The 24415-nt window shown below is 30.4% G+C and overlaps 1 protein-coding gene across 1 annotated transcript; it reads right to left on the bottom strand.

Annotated features, from left to right (window-relative positions):
* Positions 1 to 22120: 22120 nt before the first annotated feature.
* On the bottom strand, positions 22121 to 23733 carry LOC117906820 (NAC domain-containing protein 2-like). Its single transcript, XM_034820043.1, has 3 exons — positions 23493 to 23733; positions 22967 to 23256; positions 22121 to 22858 (listed from the first exon to the last, which is right to left on the bottom strand). The coding sequence occupies exons 1-3, from the start codon at positions 23731 to 23733 to the stop codon at positions 22121 to 22123; spliced, it is 1269 nt and encodes a 422-aa protein (XP_034675934.1).
* Positions 23734 to 24415: the final 682 nt, after the last annotated feature.

Below are 24415 nucleotides of genomic sequence, written 5' to 3'. Positions count from 1 at the left end.
CATGATCACGATTTCAATAAACTTAGCCAATACGCCCAAAATCATATACCATAATACTGAATCAGTTTAGATCATAAATGCAAGTCATGGCGGTCACATAACCATAAAGTCATGTTTCCTTCCATACACCACACATCAATAACCCTTACTAACCTAGTCCTTAATGCCAAACAGCCCCTGTAATTTGTCTTGTCAAGACAATTCTTGTTTATCAAACAATAAAATGTGCACCCATAATTGAAAACAAGAATAAATAGAAACAATCTTTAATGCGCAAATTGTCAATTACATAACCACCATTCATTATCATACATATTATGTATTACTCAAAAGGCCCATCCTCATAACATGTTCCAAATATGCCTTTGGAGGTAATCCTTTAGTTAATGGATCAGCAACCATAAGTGTGGTCCTAATATTTTCAATTGACACTTGTTGTTTCTAGACTCTTTCTTTAACAACTAAATACTTTAAATCCATGTGTTTCGATCTCCTAGAAAATTTGCCTTTCTTAGAGAAGAAAACAATTGCGGTGTTATCACAATATGTTCTCAAAGGTTTAGCAATAGAGTCGACAACACCAAGCCCTAAGATAAAATTCCGCAACCATAAAGCATGACTTGAAGCTTCAAAACAAGCAACAAACTCGACATCCATCGTGGATGAAGTAGTAATTGATTGTTTTTCACTCTTCCACGATATTGCCCCATTTGTCAACATAAAGACAAATCCTAAAGTTGACTTTAAGTTATCGAGACAACCACCATAATCAGAATCTGAGTAACTGACAATCTCTAATTGTTCTAATCTTTTATGTGTGAGCATATAAGCCTTTGTCCATTGTAAGTACCTCATCACCTTCTTTGCAGCTTTACATTGTTCGAATCCTGGATCACTTTAGTATCTTCCTAACATGCCTACAGCAAAGCTGATATCTGGTCTTGTACATGTTTGAGCATACATCAAACTCCCCACAGCTGATGCATAAGGAATTTTCTTCATTTGCTCTCTTTCCATGTTATTCCCTGGGCACTGCATTTTACTTAATTTGTCACCTTTCAATATAGGTGCAATACCCGATGAACATGACTGCATATTAAATCTCTCTAAAACTCAATCAATATATCCTTTTTGAGATAAACCTAGCACTCCTCGAGATCGATCCCTAAAGATCTCGATGCCAATAACATAGTTTGGCTCACTCATATCAACCATATGAAAGTTTTTAGAGAGATGTTCCTTGGTTTCACGTAATAAACCAAGATCACTGCTAGCAAGCAAAATATCATCCACATACAGTATCAGAAATATAAACTTGCTCCCACTAACTTTCAGATATATACACTGATCAACAATGTTCTCTTTAAATCCGAAAGATGTAATGGTATTATTGAACTTAATATACCATTGTCTGGAAGCTTGTTTAAAACCGTAAATAGATTTCTTTAATTTGTAAACTAGGTGTTCATTTCCTTTCTTTACGAATCGTTCAGATTGTTCCATGTAGATATCTTCATCCAAATTCCCATTTAAGAATGCAGTTTTCACATCCATTTGATGTAGCTATAAATCAAAATGAGCTACAAGTGCCATGATGATTCTAAGTGAATCTTTCTTGGAAACTAGAGAAAAGGTATCTCTGTAATCGATACCTTCCTTTTGAGTGAAACCTTTGGCCACAAGTCTAGCCTTAAATCGTTTGATGTTGCCTTTAGCTTCGCACTTTGTCTTAAAGACCCATTTATAGCTGACAGGTTTACAACTATTAAGCAATTCGATGAGATCCCAGACACCGTTATGGGCCATAGATTTCAACTCTTCATTCATAGCTTCCATCCATTTACTAGAATTATCACTTTCCATGGCTTGTGAAAATGAAACCAGATCCTTCCTTATCCCAATATCAAAATCAGATTCCTGTAGATACACCACATAATCATCTGAAATGGAAGGTCTCCTTTCTCTTTGAGATCTCCTCAAAGGTGCCGGTTGTGGTGGCTCTACAACATTTTCAATGGCAATATTTTCTGGTGGTAATGAACTATCTCTATTATGTTGCTCATGTTCCTCAACTTGTTGAACAGGTTGAGGGACAATAATTTCTTGAGGTAAAAAAGGTGGTGGGATATCCACTCTTATCTCCTCAATATCTACCTTTCTTGGTTCATTACTCCCACTGATTTCGCCATTCTCTAAGAATCTGGCATTACCGATTTCAACTATTCTCACACTGTAGTTAGGACAGTAAAATCTGTACCCTTTCGATTTATCAGAATAGCCAATGAAATATCCAAATATTGTTCTCGAATCAAGCTTTTTCTCATGTGGGTTATAGATTCTTGCCTCCACTGGACAACCCCATATATGTATATGTCTCAAACTAGGTTTCCTACCAGTCCATAACTCGAAAGGAGTTTTTGGAACGACCTTACTAGGAACTCTGTTCAAGATTTACATTGCGGTTTTTGAGGCTTCACCCCACAATGAAATAGGTACAGAAGAGTAACTCATCATACTCCTAACCATTTCCATTAATATGTGATTACGCCTTTCAGCAACACCATTTTGCTGTGGCGTACCAGGCATTGTGTACTGAGCACGAATGCCACACTTTTCAAGGAATTTGGCAAAAGGACCAGGATTTTGTCCTGATTTATCATATCTGCCATAATATTCACCACCTCGATCTGATCTCACAATTTTAATCTTTTTATCTAATTGTCTCTCGACCTCTGTCATGAGCATTTCGAATATGTCAATGGCCTAAGACTTTTCATGCATTAGATAAACATAACCATAACAAGATAGATCATCTATAAAGGTGATAAAATATTTCTCTCCTGTAAAACATGGAACAGAGAGTGGTCCACAAATATCCGTATGAATTATCTCAAGAAGCTCATTACTTCTTGTGGCACATTTCTTTGTATGTTTAGTTTGCTTTTCCTTTATGTAATCCACGCATACATGAAAATTACTGAAGTCAAGATTTTGTAAAATTCCTTCTTTCACTAATCTCTCAATTCTTTCCCTAGAGATATGCCCTAGTCTTCTGTGCCACAAGATTGAAGAATTTTCATTAATTAAGCCACGTTTTGAACCAACATGTGAATGCAAGGTTATCAAAGCTTGTGCAAATTCATGATTCAAGGAAATTTTATATAAATCATCACATAAAATACCAGAACCAACTGTAACAGAATTTAACAACAAACTTAATTGTCCATAATTGAATAAAACAGAATATCCAACAGCATCTAATTTGGACAAAGAAACTAAATTCCTAGAAATAGAAGGTACATAAAAAGTGTTTAAAAGATCCATCCGATGACCCGTCTCTAATAGTAAGCAATAGGTACCAACAGCTACCACTTCAACCTTGAGACGATTTCCCATATAGAGGAACTTTTCACTTTCCTTTGGTTTCCTGGTTGTAAGGAATCCCTGCATTAAATTAGTCACATGAGTTGTGGCTCCAGAATCAATCTACCAAGTATTTGAAGGAACTTCAGCAAGAATTGATTCATAACATACAAAAGAAAGATTTATACCTCTCTTTTCGAACCAAGCCTTGCGCTTGTTACAGTCCTTCTTCACATGCCCTTTCTTGCCACAAAAGTAGCAACTTACCGTGAATTTTCCATCATGACTCTGGGTACCTTCCCCAAGTCCACTTTTCTTAGGTGGAAACTTATTTCCTTTTTTGAATTTTCCTTTCTTCTTCGTGACTCCATGAGTTACAGCAAGGGCAAGATTATGTACTTCTTGTCTTAATCTCACTTCCTCTTGTATGCATTTACTGGTGAGCTCATTCAAGTTCCACTGATCGCTGTTAATATTATAGTGGATTTTGAATGGAGCAAACTATGATGGAAGTGAGTTAAGGACAAACTGTACCAAGAAGGACTCATCCATACTCATGCCTAGTGCCTTAAGCATTGCAGCCTTTTCGGTCATGTTTAAAATATGTTGCTGAATACCTTTCTGACCATCATATTTCATGGTGGTCAATTCAGCTATCAATGTGCCTGCAAGGGACTTATCAACGCGTTTGAGCGCTCCTCAACAGATTTCAGAAATTCCAAGGAAAACTCGATTTAAGGGAGAGAGGTCTTGATATTATTAGCAATAGTCATTCTCATAAACATCAGACTGGGTCTGTTTGATTTTGCCCAGGCTTTTGATTGTTCCACCTGCTCCAGAGTACTGTCATCCGTAGCTTCAGGAGGTTGATCAGTTATTAAAGCCAGGTCAAGATCCAATACGCCCAATGAGAATTGAACCCTTTTATACCATTCAGAAAAGTTCGACCCATCAAGAACAGTCATTCCAGATGCAAGAGAGTGTAACGAAGTGGGAACTGTACAAAATAGAACAATGCTCACAATATGGCCTCAAGTATAAAATAAATAACAATGAACTATTGATATCATTAAAATTTTCCTTTGGGTAAATTTTAACATATCCAGTGTTCACTTGGAGGGAGCTTAAAATACTTTACTATTTTGTGTCATTTATATCTTACCTTTGGGTATCCATTTTATCTTTCTCAGCAACACAAAATAAAATCATTAATTAATAATTAACAGAAATTGACTCTCCTTTGGGTTAGTCTCATTCTCCTAATTATAAAGAGAATTATTAAAAATTTTACAAGCCTCCCTTTATTATTTTATGCAATTTAATAAATACAAGGCTCACTAATTTAGGTTACTTTGGCAACTATCTAAACTAGTTAACCTTACATTTATAAATTGTCTTTAGATAAAATATTCACAAGATGAAATTAATAGGTGACAAAAACATAAAAGACTCTCTGGATATCATTCTCCTAATATGTCTAGAGTGAATGACGTGATTGTGATATATGTACAGTATATTCAAAGCTCAACAATTTTGAAACATTCATGTGAATGGGATAATATTCAGTATCCTCTGGAATTTCAATAAAAAATTAAAAAAAGCACAGTGCACATGCATATAAAGAAGGTTCACATGACCAATGAACCTATGTTTCAAATATTAAAATAGACATATAATCCTTATTACTAAGATGTTAAATCAGGGCTGCTATTACCGAGTCTATAATAAATCACAAATTCACAAATTCCTATATTGACACCGGCTGCACCACACCGAGACAACCTTCCAACACCTGCAGCCATAGGAAGAGCCTCACGGGTGCCCTCCGGTTGTTGTGAACGACGCCTGAATGGTGCTTCCAAGGGCGTCTCCTATGGCGCCTAAACGGTGCTTGAATGGTGGCTGAGGCCCGCCTTAAATAGTGCTTGGTGTAGCGCCTGAACAGTGCTTGAGTTGACGCTTTTGGAGTACGCCTAACATGGCACCTGAAGCGCGCCTGGAACAGCGCTGCAAACGGCACCTAGATTGGCGCCTGAATGAGGAAACAGTGCCTGCAAACAGCGCCTGCAATGGTGCCTGGACTGGCACCTGAAGGAGGAGATGGTGCCTGTAAACGGCGCCTCCAATGGCACCTAGACTGGCACCTAAAGGAGGAGATGGCGCCTGCAAACGACGCCTTTTTTTTTTCAACCACCGGACTGACGCCAAAACGGCGCCCCTCACCGGCATCGCTCCAGTCGGCATTGCAAGGAAGACACAGTGCCTTCCTTCTACGCACTAAGGCTGGTCTTTATTTTGTTTATTTTTTTTTTTTTTTTTGTGAGACGAATTAATATAAGATAAAATCTCAAATTTTAATCTTTATAAAACAATGATTCTAAATATTTAAATTTAACTCTGCTTTGATACCAAATGTTAGTATTTAACGCAGAAATTAACACACAATTCAAGATCATTGAATTCAACCCATCTCAATAAAATTAAGAATTGATTACATACCGTTTGAAGAACACACAACCATGTTAAATCAAGAGATCCCCTTCAATTTATAAATCTTAAATTCTTGATCTCTTCTTCTCCTTATCAAACTCTAATGCATAGAATTATTTCTGTAATTGATGGAAGAGAACTCACACACAAGAAGGGGTTTTGTATATTTCTTTTATTGATAGGAGAAGAAGGCCAAGAATAACCGTTCAAAACCGTTCTGAACGTGTTATTCAAATAACTGTTTTATTCCTATTATTATTATTATTATTATTAATTTACCCACTCCATCAAAGGATAAATATCCTTATAACAGTTATCAACTATTTTGGGCATTCTTTTAATTGGCTAAAAACTTTTATAAGTGGATAAAAAATTAAAACACTAGGTTAGTAGGCCACCCACTTAATTTTAAAGTGGAAATAACAAAAAGTTCACCCTTCTAGAAATTCTTCTCTTCTTGCAACTTCCAATTTGTGTCTTGTTCCAAAAATCCTTTTGATTCTTCATGGTATTAGAGCAGGTTAACATAACACAACTCATAGGGATTCTAGAAAGTGTTCTTAGCATCCAAGCTTTTCATCAGTGCTAAAACCTCATTTCCATCGAACAGAATCTGTCCAATCTCCTTTATGGTGCTCACAAGTTCTACCCCTTGTCCGAGGTCTCAGATGAATTCACCATCCCTTTGAAAACAGAAGTACATCAGAGGAGATGATGGATACTAAAACAAAGGAGGCTCATGATCAATCCATACAAACATGGTCTCACAACAATGGTCTACTTACATCGTGGTTTCTTAGACTCGTGACAGAATAAGTAATGCTTCTCTAGATGAAACAAAGACTGCTTATGATGTTTGGAACTCCTTCAAAGAGAAACTTCTGCCAATGTCCAAAGAAAAGAGTGTGCAACTGACTAATAGACTTTGAGGGCAAAAGAAAGGCACAAGATCTCTTGATGAATATCTAAGGGACTTCAAAGGCATTTGTAATGCATTAGTTGCAGTTAGAAAACTAGTAAGTGATCTGGACAAGGTTTTTTAACTAGCTCAAGTCCTTGAAGCTAAATACATGGATTTTTGGGTGGCCATGTTATCAAGTTCACCATATCCCTCTTACAATCAGTTTGTTCTAGCTCTATAAGGGCATGAACAAGCGATTATGACAAAAAATAAGGTGACTAAGAACTCAGTTAACCATGAACATGCCTACTTCACTAATATTTGAGGAAGAGAAAGAAATCGAGGAAGATTTCATTCTAAAGGGCATGGCTTCACTCCAACAGGATGATTCAATTATAATGCCACTGGTGATCAAAGGCATAATGTTCATATTGGACCAAAAATCCAAGAAACGACTTCAAAAACAACCAGCCCCCACCATAACAAAAACCTTAAAAATCTAAAGGTACTCTCATTTGCTAGATTTGTAATAAGGCTAACCATTCAGCCTTGGATTGTTGGAACATATTTAACTATTCATATGAATCAAAGAAGATTCCTCAAGCTTTGGCTGCCATGGTTCTAAATGAAGACAAAGATCCCTCTTTCTATATAGGCTGAAAGAACCCTCATACCAAATAACCCAAGTAAGATGTCTCAAGTAACTCCATATAAAGGAAATGATGTAATATTTGTTAGAAGTTGAGGAGCTTTAAGAATCTCACATATTGGTGAAGTTAGATTGAAAACAAAATATAGAGATCTAAAGGTTAAAAATTTATTGGTTATTTCATAAATTTTAAAAATAAAAATTACTATCATTTGGGCAACTTACCTTTGACAACCTATGTTCATAGAATTCTCATCAACTAGTTTTGTCATAAAGGATCAACTTTAGCAAGTGCTAGCTGGAGGTATTAAAAATGGAGGTCTTTATGCCCCTGAAGAAAATGTGACTCAAGCTATGATAGTTACTAAATCCAACAAGGCATCATCAAAGGTGTGGCATCGACACATAGGGCATGCACAAACAAAATCTATAAAGGTTCTACAAGAGTGGGGAGAACTACATGGGTTTGTTTTCCATTGAATATTTTGTTATCTCTTTTTTTCAATTTTTCATGTTGTTAGTTTAAGTTCCTAATATTTTTAATATTAGTCCCCATTGATCTCTTGTTATCATAGGTTTGTGAAGTTTTTGGTTGTTAATTTTGTAAACTAGCTAGATGTTAGTGTAGGTTTTTAACATCTTTAGAGTTAATTTAATTTGTGTCATGCTACTATGTCCATGTTTAAAAATTGCTAATCTTAGTTTTTTTATCTATCCTATTTTAGTTCGGGTATTTTCAGAATTTTATTTCATTAGTCTAACTGATCCCATGTAATAAAGTTCATATTTTTAATCTTGTTAAGCTTGGTTTTTGATTCATCTTATTTAGTTTAGGTGTTTTTATAATTTTCTTTCATTGGTCTAGTTGATCCCATGTGATAAAGTTCATGTTTTTAAACTTATTTTAGTTTATTTTAATTCATTTTTTTATAGTTTAGTTGTTTTTATATATTTTTTATAGTTTATTACTATAATTAATCCCTTGTGTTAAAGTTCACATTTTTAGATTTGTTTTGATTTGGTCATGATGCATCTTATTTAGTTTATAGTTTTAGAATTTTAGCTTATTAGTATAGCTAATACCATATGATAAAGTTCTTGTTTTCACCGATGGCCCCCACACGTTTGTGTGAACCAGCTCTAACTTATGTGCTTTACGTGGATTGCCAATCTTTTGAAACACCTCTAATGCATGTTTCATAAACCTCATTTAGAGAATTAATAGAAGGCAACCCAAAAACCTTCTTAATAGCAAGTAATTTTAGACTTCCAAAATTTAAATATCCAAAACATGAGTATAATAACTAATTTTTATCATCAATTATAGAGCTAAAGAAAGTCAATTATCCACAATTAATATTTAATGAAAATAAATTATTTTGTATCATATTTAGCTTTGCTATTAGTCCTTTCTAATCATTGTTGATGGTACAAACACCCATATAGATCCACATATCAAACCCTTTTTTTTAAAGTTGCCTTGTACATAATAGATTTTGATGAAGACATGGATTAATATATAATTAGAGATAAAATTTTAGGATCCATTATTTAATTGAATGAAAATCTTATCTTTATCCTTAATTGGTACCATTTTGTCATTTCCAAATTTCACCTCTAAATTAAAAGTCTTATCTAACTTGGAAAGCATCTCTTCCCTACCACACATATGACTACTATAGATTGTATCCAAAAACCATGTGCTTTTGTTTTCATTCTTTCTAGCCCTATATGCTAATAACAAGGTCTCTGAATTTTCACTTTTACCTTTTATAGCATTAGCCTAAAAATTCCTTTCATTCGATTGCCAAGCCTTACGTTTTAACTTGCAATGACCATATTTTTTTTTAATTATAATATTATATATGATATTTATTATTTCTTTTAGTTGGAATATTACCCCTTCCTCATTTTTAGCCTAATTTGGAATTTCCTTTTCTATTTTTCAATTCTAAACTTTCTTACTTGATTTAGAATTATTTTGAGACTCATTTTTTCTCTTCTAAGACTTACTAGGCTTTTTAGTACTTCTTTCGCCTCAATCTAAGACCTTTCATCCGAGCGTTGTTCATGGACTTGCAAGGAACCTATCAATTCATTTGATGTCATGGTACTATGATCGTTCAATTATTGTTACCTTATACTCAAATCGCATGGTTAAGGTTTGAATCATTTTCTACATAACTTGGAGATGTGAAACATTTTCACAACTAGATTTCATTTGATTTTAATAATTTAGTCACTAAGGAATGTGATTTCAATGATCACTTCTAATTTTATTGACCAAAAAAATTGCATTGGACGAGTATTGGGTAAAACCAAAGGTGGAGTTGTTCCCTATGAAGGGGGAAGTTTTCATGTATGCTTTTGATGATGATGATGATATGCCAAGGAACTTCAAGGAAGCTCTCCTTTACTTGTGAAATGTGAAAAGCTACAACCAACTCCATTTGGAAGTTGGTTGAACTTCCACTTTCAACTTAAGATGATTAGGAGAGCAAGTGGGTTCTCAAGGTCAAATGCAAGATAGATGGTTCAATAGAGAGGTATAATGCTTGACTCATGACCAAAGATTACACTCAAAGAGGGTATATAGACTATAAGGAAGCCTTCTAATCGATAATGAGGTTTGCCTCAATTTGCCCAATTCCCTTCCCTCCTTTTGAAATAAAAGAAAGCTCCCCTATTGATAGGAAAATTTAGAGATGATTTTATTTGTTTGATATTTGAAATTCTTTTTAAAATTTAAAATTTAAAATTGGAATGCTTTAATTGCAAACTTGCTTTTGATGTTTGCACATATTACATGGAGAATGTATTTTGATATGATTTGGGTCCACTACAATTTTGAATTTGGTCCTAAAGATAGTACTATTTATATGGATAAGTTCTTTTTTGCTTTAATATACTAGAGAAAGAGAGAAAAAAAATTCAATAATGGAAATTAACTTTTTTTTTTAAAAAAAAAAAAAAGAGGTCACATTATTATCCTATTGTTAAAGATAAATTAGATTATTTGAGAAATTCATCATATCCAATACTTCATCTAAATAACCACAAAATATTTTTTGAGTATATTTTAGGTGATATTTCCTCAAAAGTAGGGAGTCTTATAAATTCATTTTATTGATGGCATATATAAATTATCAAATACTTATTAGTTGAAATCATATAAAACCCACTTTGGATTATATGTATGTATATCTGTATGTATGTATGTATGTATGTATGTGTAAGATTGAAGACATTTAGGTACAAAAAGTACTGATATTGTTAAATGTATACCCTAGTAAAAAAAAATACTTGTCCAACTTTTATTTTTTCTTTTTTTGTGAATTAAAAACTACTTGATTTATCAAGATGATAAGAGGTTTTTAAAAATTTACAATTTATGGAAAAACTAAATCCTTATAATAAGATAACTTAACTAATCTTTAGGGTTATTTCTTTTTTTTTTTTTTGTTTTTTTATTTCAGATACATAAAAAAGTTTGATATATAGCTTTTTAATATATTAAAAAATTAGAACTCATATGTGTCATCTTTGCTCGCAAACTTGAATGGAATATTATTTACCTATAAGATTTAGAACTCATATGTATGAAATAAAATTAATTAATTTGTGAGATATAAAGCAATATATATGATACTTCACCTAACAAAAGTTTGACATGAAATGCAATAGAGATGGACAATATCCATTTGAGTTTTTAGATTACCATCAATAAGTATACCCAAAGTTTGTTTTAGGACTAGTCCAAAGGTTTACCTCTACATATATATAAAATCAAAATTTATATAAGTCAAATTTCTTCTTCTTAATCTAAATGTCACATAGTCTTGAATTTTTGGCACAAAGCCAATAGCTAGAGATTTGCAAAAAGGTCAATCTTACAAGAAAAAAATGTAAAACTTACTCATTATTGATGTGAGATTGGACAATGTTGGAATGACTATTGGAGGCAACATCCATAAGAGTAGCAAAGAAAGCATAAAATCTTGCAAGCTAAGTTTTCATTACAAGTTATATATGAATTAAGATAAGACCAGAAAAGAAAAAGTACTTGAACTCTATTAACAATTTTTTTGAATTGTTCATGTGTTGAGAATTTATCATTTTGATATTAAATTTTCTTATAATATAAAAAAAAATTATTAAAATTATCTCTATAAATATTTTATGTGGGAAAATGTTATAGGATAGAGATGAACTTATGAAGACTATACGTGATGGATAAAAATGTGACGACGAGTAGTTGGAAACATCTAGTGGAGTGAGGGAACTAATCATACTTCATACTTCAAGATATAAATATAAGAACTATTGAAACATAAGATGTTTCATGACTTAATAATTATATATAGTTTCTATCCTCTATACTATGTTTGCACCAAGGAATTAATCCTTTGAGAAAGCTCAATGATCTATTTTGAATTAATAGATGTCATGAAATCTCAAATCTTGAAACATAACACATTATATGAGGTATGCATTTTGGACTAATATGGTAATTAACTTTTATTCAAATGTTATTTATTTATTGCAGTTCAATCTCAAAACAATCAAGTTGTATTTTAATGGGATAATCTCTAGCACAATATTTGAGGGCTCCAATCACTCTGTTATACCAAAAGGAGTGTTCCTTCCTTTTTTTTATGTTATTTATATATTTATTTAACTTTTGGAAGGAATGGGGCAAAAGATTTTATGAATAATAGATATTAGCTAAATTCTTTTATTTAAATAGTCTCTAAATAGAATTCTTTAATGAGATATATAATATATTTCTTTTTGGTAAGACATGGTTAGCTTGAATCAAGATTAATCAATGAATATAATGAGCAATTTCATTAACATATAGATAAAAGATCTATATTATGAGATCTAATTGAACAGTAAATAATTTGTAATTGAAGTACCCATTTTTAACTCATGCATTTATATTAAAATGATTAAAAAAATTTATTCAAGGCAGTTTAATAAATAAAAAAATGGCTTTGCACTCCAAAATAAAATTACTTGTCCAACTTTTTATTTTTCTTTTTTGTTAATTAAAAACCACTAAATTTATTAAAATGATAAGAAGTTTTTAAAAATTTATAATTTATGAAAAAAAACTAAATCCTTATAATAAGTTAACTTAATTAATCTTTAGGGTTTTTCATATTTCTTTTTTTTTTAATTATAAATACATAAAAAAGTTTGATAGCTTATTAATATATTAAAAAAATTAGAACTCATATGTACTATCTATGCTCGTGAACTAGAATGCAATATTGTTCACCCATAAGATTGGAACTCATATGTATGAAATAAAATTAGTTAATTTATGAGTTATAAAGCAATATAGATGATAAATATTTACTATGATAAACCGGAGTAAGTATATTTTTGTTCTATTTTTCATTTACAAGAGTACATCCCATATTGAAGTAGTTCATGGACCAATAGAGAACTAGTAAAGGAAAAAAGAAATTCTAGGCTAGAAATTAGTCTAATAGAATACAAGGGATTTATAATGAATATGACAACTAATTAGTCTTATAATCACTCTAAGTTAATAAAAAAAAAAAAGGAATTACAACTCACACCAATACTCCCCCTCAAGTTGGTGCATAAATGTCTCTAATGATCAACTTGTTTAGTGAGCTATGGAAGCTTTAACTTGAAACAACCTTTGTAAGCATAACTTTAAGTTAATCTTTTAACCTGACCAAAGGAAATCAAATGACTTTTTCTTCAAGATTCTATTTGATAAAATGTCCACCCACCTCAATGTGTTTGGTATGATCATGTAGGAATTCTTTTGGTAAATTTTCTTTAGTTTATTTAATAAAACTTTTTTAAAAAATATTATTTTATTATTTTTTGTGGTAAAAAGTGTGATTTTGTTACTAACTTTTCTTTTTCTTTTAAAAAAGGGAAAATATTTAGTTAGCAAAAATAAATATGACATGTTTAGATAATAAGAAAGGTATATGAATGATAGTAATAAGAAGTGGATGTAATTAACTACTAATGGTATATTAATAGTGCTAACAGATAAAATGACCTAATAATTCACTAATTCTCTTCAAAACTTAATTTTCATATTATTATTATTGTTATTATTATTATTATTACTATTATTATTACAAGGATGCCATAAACACCCTAAGTAGGAGATTAATAAATAATTAATATTTTTTTAATTATAGAACTGATATGGGAAAAGAGTTACCAAAGTTGAGGTAAGATTAAACTATCCAAATTATTTATCATAACTTCCTTTACCTAATAAAATCCTTATTTTCAAATTTATTTTGTTCACAAGATTTCAAAATATTACCTTTAATTTTAAAAGTAAAAAATATAGATAAATTGTGCATGTTCTAATAAAATAAATTTCAAAACAATATAACTATTCTCTCCCCTACTCTTTATTAATGATCAAGAAAAAGAATAAAAAGATGTAAAAAAAATCAACATTATTTTTCTTGATAAATTTTTTGTCCTTGATAAAGAAATGTAACCTCACTTCACCATTGTAGACCTAAAAAAAAAAAAAAAACTCTTCACCGTTAATTATTAAAAAACAAAGTTGAAAATGAGCTAAAATAAAATCTGATCAAGATTAGAGTATTTGAAATATTACAAACTATCAAAATAGCCCAAATATTATAAAGATAGCCACAGGAGCAACAAAACTCATCATCTCATACTCAACACTTTGGCTGTGAATGAAGGGTCGAGAGCAGTGATTACAGCGAAGAAAGAGATCTTGTGTTGGAGTAGGGAGTTGGATTCGGATTTTGTACCTGATTGATGATGAAGAAGACTCAGAAGAAATTGCCGAATGAGAAATTGCTGATTTCACATTTATCAAATTTTTCTCAGTCTTCATCATCTATCAGGTACAAATTCTTTAATCCTGTGTTTCTTTTTCTTGATATCATTGACAGGTTAATTAGCTGTGATTGACAAGTATGATCCACGACTGTTTCTTTCTCACTTTCTTGGTCAAGAATCTGAAACTCAATTTCACTTGGGAGTTGTTAATTTCTTTTTTCTAATCAGATTCCCTCTTCGCATGGAAGCAGTTGCTTTCAAATTAATCCAACTAGTCTGTACAGATCCATTTCAAGTTAAGTTCATTTGCTTTGTTTCGTATATAAGATTCATAACTGTTTCTCTCTCACTTTCGTTCACTTTCTCTAGAAAATTAAATTCAAGTTTGGTAGCTTTCAAGAATCTGATGGCTTGGGTGTCGTTGATTTCACACATCCAACAATTTCTTGGCCATTTTTGTCATCAATCCGGTAAAATTCTCCTAACCCTTTTGCTTCTTCCTTTTTCCGTTCTTTCTTTCTGTATAGATCCATTACAAGTTCATTTGCGTTGTTTCCTATATAAGATTCATAACTGTTTCTCTATCACTTTCTCTCAGTTTCGCTCACTTTCTCCAGAAAATTAAATTGAAGTTTGCCAGTTTTCAAGAATCTGATAACTTGGTTGTAGTTGATTTCAAATTCAATAATTTCTTGTCATTTTGGTCATGAATCCGGAAAAATTCTCCTAACGCTTTACTTTCTTTCTTTATGTAGAGATCCAATTTAAGTTCATTTGCTTCGTTTCCTGAATGTTTCTCTCTCACTACCTCTCACTTTCTCTCTCACTTTCTTCAGAAAATTAAAAGTTTGGTAGCTTTCAAGAATCTGATTGCTTGGGTATGGTTGATTTCACATTCAGGAATTTCTTCTGAGTGTTGTTCATCATTGATTAGGTACAAATATATTAACTAATCCCTTCTTTCTTGGGAGAATTGTGTTTTGGGCTCAGTTGGGTCCAAAAATTAACATTTGATCCATATATCATGTATATTTAAGCACAAGACTCAAACAAAGTATGAAAATTAAGATAAAGGATATTGTCCTTCATTAATCCCTAAAATACCCTTAACCCTTACATAGGCACAAGTAAGTGTGAATTTCAATTTTTTTGTGTTTTTTTTTTTCTTTTTTTATTCCCTATTAAGTATTAGTTATTTCTATTTTTTTTTTCTTCTAATCTATATTTCTATTTTATGTCAAATAAAAAGTAATAATGTTTTTTTGTTTTTCATTTTTAAAGATATTGAATCTTTTTGCTCTTATTATATAAGCAATGATAAAAATTTTAGGATTTTTCATCCAAATATTTTTTTATCTTTTTGTATTTATCTTTTAGTTTTATTTTTTATTTTTTATTTTTAATTTATATTACCCTTTTATTTATATTTTTCTCTTATTTTTAATTATTTTCTACATTAACCATATTTTAAAAAAAAATTAAAATTGACTATCACTTCACTCTATTATATATATATATATATATATATATATATATATATATATATATATATATTGAATCTTTTTGCTCTTATTATAAGCAATGATAAAAATTTTGGGATTTTTCATCCAAATATTTTTTATCTTTTTGTATTTATTTTTTATTTTTATTTTTTATTTTTATTTTAAATTTATATTACCCTTTCATTTATATTTTTCTCTTATTTTTAATTATTTTTTATATTTTCTACATATATATATATATATCCTTTTAGCTTTTTAATTTTTAATGTTTTTATTTTAAAATTTTTAAAAAGATAAATTTATTGAAAAAAAATAACTAAGATATGAAGTTCTAATATTATATTAATAATTTTTCTTATCTAGATAGACTAATGCAAAGTATTTTGATTCACAACAAAAAAATTGTCAGTACAATTTTTTAGTAAAACTCTAAAAATTAAATTTCAAATAAAATATATTATATAAAATTTTATCTAAAAATTATTAAAAGTGGTATTTATTTATTTTTATTGACTTTCAAACTTCTCTAATTTTTTACTTGAAAGATAATAGAACATGTTTACAAAAAAAAAAAATTAGTTTTTCATTTTTTAAATAAATGAGTATAAATATATTAAAAAAAATTAAAGATAATCTTAGTAAAAATTTTGATAAATATGATTATAATTTTAAATATAGATTCATTTGGATAAAATTTCACAAAAAATAAAAAATAAAAAAAATAGTGGAAAGAAAGAACATTGCTAAAACTACAAAAACAAAATATGCAATTACAAAAATTTGATGATGAAATTTTAAAATAAAATTCAAAACAATTCTTGAGTGAGAGAATTTGAGTGGAGAAAAAATATTTGAGTGGAAAAAAATGGGAAAGTTTTTCAAAATCACTTGAAATCTTGAACAAAAAATAGTCTTGTACACCCTTGTACAATTAGTAAATTTGTCTTGTACAGTTAGTGTAATACCCTTGTACAATAATTCAAATTTCATACATCATCTGATGAATATCTGACAATAGATCGGTTAACCATGTTTGCATTGGTTTAGTTTTAAAAAAGAAGAAAAATTGTTGTATAATATTGTTTTACAATCATCATAAGTGAGGTACCTATTAAAATGACCATATACAAGTTAGATAAAGTGCATGAGATGAATGTATGCTTAACCAATGTGTGTAAAGAATGTCATTTATCCTTGGTTAGGGAAAATAAACAAACAAGTTTTTCAAAATCACTTAAAATCCTTCACAAATAATAGTCTTGTACAGTTAGTATATTTGTCATGTACACTTAGTGTAGATACCTTGTACACTGACTCAAATAAAACGTTATTTTATTTTATTTTCAATGCAAAATATAATTAAAAATAAAACAAAAAAATTACTTAAAAACTATTATTTAAGCCAAATTTATTTATTTATTTCCTTTTATTTTTGGAAATAAAGAAAAAAGAATAAAAAAATTTATTTAACCATAAGAAATATGAATATAAGATCAGTTGAAAAATTCCAAATTTATTTATTTATTTCATTTTATTTTTGGAATTAAAGAAATAAAAAATAAAAAATTTATTTAATCATAAAAAATATTGATATAAGATATGTTAAAAAAATAGAAATAACCCCAAATTTATTTACTTATTTCATTTTATTTATTAAATTAGAAAGTAATTTATTTTAATAGATTAAAATGTGCACAATTGATTTATTGCTTTGTTAATTATGGATATATTAAAATTTTCTATTAGACAAAAAATAAATAAAGAAAATAAAATTAAAAAGAGTAATAAATATATATAATTTAGTTATTTAATTATTTTTCATATAAAAGATAGTCCCACAAAAAACTCATAATTGATCAATTTCTTTGTTTAATTGTAAACATATTATATTTTTTTTATTATTAAAATAACTAATGGAAAAAAAATCAAAATGGATGATCAATTAATGAAATTTAATTCTTTTAATTATTTTCATATAAAAAATAGTGCTAAATAAGGTTTTCAATTTTTATTTTTTAAAATAGTTTTCATTTTTTAATTAAATGTTTTTTCAAAAAGAAAATATAAAAAATATAAATCATATTACTATTTTTTAGAAAGTATTTTTTTAAATAGTTTTTGAACATAATTTTTCTTATTTATAATTTAAAATAGAAAATAATGTTGATTTTCAATTATTTATATAAAAAAATTTAAATAATGAAAAATCCAAATTATTAAAATAGAATTATTATGGTTGCATGAATAGTGGTGCAATAAAGAAAAAAAAAAAGCTTATGTGAAAAGTCATTGGGTATTTTAGTCCATCACTATTTTATATCCTTAAAAGGTAATGTATAGAAACTTGAAGGATATATTGGTCTTTTAACATCTCATATCCTTTCCATCAATTATGGAAGTTATATGGATCAAATGTTAATTTTTGGGTCCAGCTGGGCCCAAAACACAATTCTCCCTTCTTTCTTTTGTCGGATATCTTAACACATCCTTAACTGAAGCTCAATTTCAGTTGGAAGTTGTTAATTTCTTTTTTCTAATCAGATTGCCTTTTCTCGTGGAAGTTGTTGCTTTACAATTAGAAAAAAGAATTGATGTGTTTTTAGCTGTTTTTGTTTTTAAAAAATATTTTGATAAAGTACAGAATTCCTTTATGGAGAATCCAAGTAAATAATTAGGGTTCCTCTATCAACTGTTTTCCCCAAAGTGGTTTTCTATTTTTGAGAACTAAGAAGAAAAAAAAAGAGAAAAATATGTAAATATGAACTATTAAAAACTATTTTTTTAAGAAATATTACAAAATGAACTATGAAACCCTTAGGTTATGTCAGGATAGGTTAGGATATGATATCTTAGGAGATGTCATATCCCATTGGATAGGATAGGCATATCCTAAGATATGATTTCCAATGGGATATGATATCCTTGGATATATATATCCTATAGATATAATATTTTAAGGTAGAATATCTAATGCAATATGTTATATCAAATTTATATTTAATTTCTGAAATGAATAAAAAATAATATGAAATATATATTATTTTCAATATTTAAAATAAAATATATATCACATTCAAATATTTTCTATTTTAAAAAAATGAAAATTTTGTTATGTTTAACAACATTCATGATTAAAATATTTAAATTTTACAAATAATTATTTTTTATATTATGTTATTTAATATATAAAAATAATTTATATATATTATATATTAATATTATTTTATAAATATTTTTTTAGTTTTTTTTTTTAATCATAAAATTAATTTGTAATAAAAAAATTATTTTGTAAAATGAGTACCACCATGGAAAGTCATGTCTTTGCCACCCGTCCATGCAGCTTGCTTCTAACAGCAAGAGGTCCCCCCTCTTCCAAAAATGCTGTCAGCCCTCCCGGGGTGGTGAGAAAAAAAAAACCTTTGGTCCTAAGAGGGGTCTACACTAAGATAACTAGACATAAACTTAGGCAAAATCCTACTCTTTCTCCCCGAACTGCCTATACTCCCCCACCTACTGAAGCAAAGACCCTTCGAACAACTTTGAACACTCCACAATAGGTCACTGCCATGGAAGGAGAGTTAAAGGCTTTGCAACAAATTCACACTTGGTAGTTTGTTCCTAGGCCACAAAATGAGAATGTAGTTGGATCAAAATGGTTATACAACATAAAATACAAGGAGGATGGGAGCATTGATAGGTTCAAGACCAAATTAGTTGCTAAAGGTTTTACACAAGTTCCAGGTGTAGACTTTGAAGAAACATTTAGTCCAGTTATAAAACCTACCACCATCAGATTAGTCAATTTTTTAGCAGTAAGTTTCAAGTGGACAATGAAACAACTTGATGTCAATAATTCATTCCTACATGGTAACCTTAAAGAAACAATATATATGGAGCAACCACCTAGATTAGAGGACCCTAAATTTCTTTCGCATGTTTGTTTACTCAAATGATCTCTTTATGGCCTCAAACCAGCTCCACGGACATGGTTTGAATGTCTAACTCAAACATTACTTCAACTTGGTTTTCATTGTAGTAAGGTAGATGCTTTATTTATTTACAATAATGCTACTAATATTCTTCTTGTTTTATTCTATGTTGATGATGTCATAATAACAGGAAATAATAATGATTTTCTTCAAAATGTCATTCACCAGCTAAGCACCACCTTTGCTTTAAAAGACCTTGGGAAATTATGATACTTTCTTGGTATTGAGGTTCGTCCATTCAAAGAAGGCGTCTTCCTTTTACAAATGAAGTACATCAATGATTTGCTCATCAAAGCTCATATGCTCGATTGCTTTTCGATTGCCACTCCAATGTCACTCAAGGATGTTCAATTACCAAATGACAATAATCTCACGGATGCCATCAAATAATATTAGGGTTTAGTTGGAAGTTTACAATATCTTACTTTCACTAGACCTGATATTACATATGTTGTGAACCGCGTTTGTTAACACTTTCAAAGCCCTACCAAGTCCAATTTCGAAGCAATAAAACAAATTCTACATTACTTAAAAGGAACACTAGACTTCGGTCTTAGATTTTTAACTCAAAGTCCCATGAGCCTTTATAGATTCTTAGACTCAAATTGGGTTGGTTGTCTTACTACGCAAAGAAGCACAACAGGTTACTGCATTTTTATTTTTATTTTGGAGCAAATTGTATATTGTGGAGTTTAAAGAAGCAAATGATTGTTGCTCATTCTAGTGATGAAGCCGAATAAAGATCTCTAGCTTCTGCAGTTGTTGAACTCACATGGATTACCTTTCTCCTTTGAGATATTGCCATCCATTATCAAACCACCTCAACTATTCACAGATAATATGAGTGCCTTACATATGTCCAAAAATCCTGTATTTTATGCTAGAATGAAACATATTGAACTTGATTATCTTCATATGAGAAAATGTGGCAATTGGAGCACTTCTTACTAGACATATTCCTTCTACATTTGAGATTGTTGATATACTCATGAAGTCCCTTTTGCGCCACTCAACCCATGTCTTTCAGTTCAATCTGAGAGTTCATTGCCCTTCTCCAGCTTGAGGGGGCATGATAAGATACTTTCAAGAAACCAAAATGAGCATGTACTGCTAGCTGGAAGACTAATTTCCAAGTTCTAGCAAACCAGATTCTAAGGATTAGTTTCCTTGAAGCCATTGCACTTAGAATCAACAAATCAAAATCAATATGCACTAGCAAAATAATTTCCAACGAACCAAAATATTTTTTGAAACAACAAGTTAGAATATTTTATTTCAGCATGGTCAATTTCTTCCCTTTTAATTGTTACTAGCAAGATCACTGCCAGCATTGCAAGAATTTCTTTCCCTGTCATTAACCAACCTTCCCTTAATTATTCAACCAATGTATTCTGTAATATCCCTTCCTAATCAGCCTTCCTTAGACAGCCAACTAATGTTGACTTACTCTAATGGCTATTTGGCATACTTGTCTATATACCATAGTAGAAAATAAATCAGAGTGTGAATCCTTCTTATTTTTTTAATTATTCTTCTAATGTTTTCTACAAAATCCTTCAAAACCATTATAAATCTTTGTGATCGATGGCTAAATATTTCACCGCATGTCTTAATAGTATTATATATAATGAAGAACTGTGCATTGGTCTGACAGGGAATTAATAAGATGCATGTTTTAATTTCTAATAAAAAAAAATTTTGGATGCCATGATGGGAATAGAATTCATGATTCATTATCATCATAGGAACTAATAAATTGTGATGAGTTACATGATTGAACTGGAAAATACATTAATGAATTAGAAATACATTGTAGGTCTTGAACTATATTAATGAATTAAAAATTATCTATGTAGAAGATACATAAGATACTTATTGTTAAGATAACTTATTTGATAATGAAAGGTACTAGAATTTTTTTAGATTGAGGTACTAGAATGTTTTGATATATCTAGACCTCCATTTGCGCCATATACATGTAGAGAAAATTGTCAAAATTTTAAACTAAAAGAATATTTGATGATTTAAAGTTTTCTTAACTATTCATAAAATCAAGCTCTCTCACTTTTTCTTCACTTTTGAGAAACAGTAAGGGAGCTGAACGCATTAAATCTTGTATTAGATATTTTTCATCTCTATTTTTCCTTTCATTAAGTCATTAATTGTTTGTTTGTTACTCTAAACAAGTTATGAAGTTAAATGACAAAAACAAGAAAATATTCAACCGAGGAAAAAAACAAAGGAAAAACGCAATGTTGGGGCTCAAAATTGTATATGTATTTAGTCCTAAATATCATAAATTGCTATAACATTAATGACATGCACTATTATACCAACATGAAATACACTAATATAACAACACTACTAAGTCCAAAAACCCCAGCATATATAGCTACTACTATAACTGTCGATTATTGTTTCTTCCATGCAGCGAACCGTGGTCGTAGTTGCCATTCATGTTTGATGACATCGGTGTAGCATCATTGACATAATAAATCATCGGATATAAACCCGGGTTTCCATAATTAGTTGAATCGAACCCAGGGACGTTGGCAAAATCAATATTATTCCCTGCATCAAAGCTGCTGTTGCCAAAGGTGCCATTCATTATACCAAAGTTACCTAGACCCTGACCTCCAAATTCATTCCCAATACTGTGTATAGACTGATGAGGAGTGGGCAGTGGCAGAGCAAAATGATCATGTTCTTGAGGGGTTTGGAATATTTCAGTCATAGGTCGTGGCTGTTGGGTTTGGAGGGGCATTTGGATGTTATTATAAGAGTAGTGCTCCTCATATCGATTATTGGCCTCATTAGGATTATGGTTAAGAGTACTGCTCCTCATATGATCTTGAGGGGTGTTGCTTTGCAGAGCAAAATGATCATGTTCTTGAGGGGTTTGGAATATTTCAGTTCTAGGTTGTGGCTGTGGGGTTTGGAGGGGCATTTGGATGTTATTATAAGAGTAGTGCTCCTCATATCGATTATTGGCCTCATTAGGATCATGGTTGAGGAGGTCACGTCTTGGAATCTTGGAGCTTGATGGGCCTGATTCATCAAGCCTAGACTCATGTCGTGATCTTTTGTAGATCCTTTCGTCTTTCCTATAGACTCTGCATAGAACACAGTCATCCAACTGCAACCAAAACAAACAAACAAACAAGAAACATTATGATATATATTAATCTGCAGAAGTGTCTTAACATACAATATAAAATAAATGAAAACAGGACTTAATATATACCCTCATATCATTGACACCACTTATTCTTGGAGGCTCTGGATGTTTAGCAACTCTGAATTCATGCATGATCCAGTTGGTTTTGACTCCGTTTTGAACGCTTCCACGGTAGAAGACTAAAACCTTCCGGTACCCTACCGTTCGATCCTCAAATTTGATCTCTTTATCAGCTCCGGTAGCCTTCCAGTATCCATCTCCTCCGACTGACCTCTTGGGACGTTGCCCATTCGGATATTTCCTTTCCCTTGGAGTGAAATAGAACCATTCATCACTCCCAGATGGCTCGTATCTCGCTGAGTAAAATCAATCAAAATAAAAATCAATTCATATATACCAATAATACTAAAGAGAAGTAAAAACCCTACTAAAACATCTTTGAAAACCATTTAAACTAAAATAGCCAAAAACAAACGACCGCCCATGTGAGATCTCATTCAATAATCATTCACAAGATCATTATAAGCAAAGGAGCAAGAGTACTAAAGAATATATAAAGAAGCAGTTGAACTTGAATGTAGAAACAAGCAACCTGCTAGTTCGTCAGGACCATAAGCATACAGATCGACTTCTATTATCTTGTTCGGTGGCAATGATTGACGATCGAGCTTCTTCCTCAAGTAGAAAACTATTATCTCTGCATCTGTGGGATTAAATCTATATCCTGGTGGTAAAGAATTAAGATCAAAAAGCTCTCCACCTTCACTATGATTATTCTGCACTTCTGCTGCTGTTTGTAGACTTGCATCTTCACCAAGTTCTGAAAGATTCATTTTCTTTGAGATTGAGAGTAAGCCTGAGATTGAATTTTCTCCTCTTTCAAGTCTCTTTTCCTGAGTTTTCTCTACTCTGTCGTCTCCTTTTGGAAATATATAATACGATTATGACTTGGGTCAAGGAGGAGTCTAATTTGAAACGTATAGCTGGTAAGTTATAGAATTTTCCTTTGTTTTGGTTACTTTTATAATTGGTTGGAATTTAGTTAATCAGATATGATGTGTATCTTGTTATTTTTTTTATTTTTTTTATTTTTTAAAATTTTAAATTTTAAATTCTAATGAAATTTTGTGCTTATCCTATATATATATTTTTTCATTTTATAATTGGACGAGAAACATTACCTTAATCCAAAAGAACTTTAAACTGCTTCTTATGCTAATAACTACGGAAAAAAAATATTTGTAACAAAACTAGATAAAGTAACGAATTATGAGGATAATGCTTATTTGTGAGAAAACGGCTTTTTTTCCCCTTAAAATCAAATAATCATTGTTTTAAGAAATATTTTATTAAAAAAGATTGAAATGATAGCCATATTTGAAAAATAATTTTTTGTATTAAATATTATTATTATTATTATTATTATTATTATTATTATATAATAATAATAATGTAATTTTTTAAATTTTAAATTGTTAGAAAACTGTTGGATGATTTTTGCGCTTGTGAATTTGT

This window comes from Vitis riparia, chromosome 2 (genome assembly GCF_004353265.1).
Source record: "Vitis riparia cultivar Riparia Gloire de Montpellier isolate 1030 chromosome 2, EGFV_Vit.rip_1.0, whole genome shotgun sequence".
Lineage (NCBI taxonomy): Eukaryota > Viridiplantae > Streptophyta > Magnoliopsida > Vitales > Vitaceae > Vitis > Vitis riparia.
This window is presented reverse-complemented; position numbering and strand designations above follow the sequence as displayed.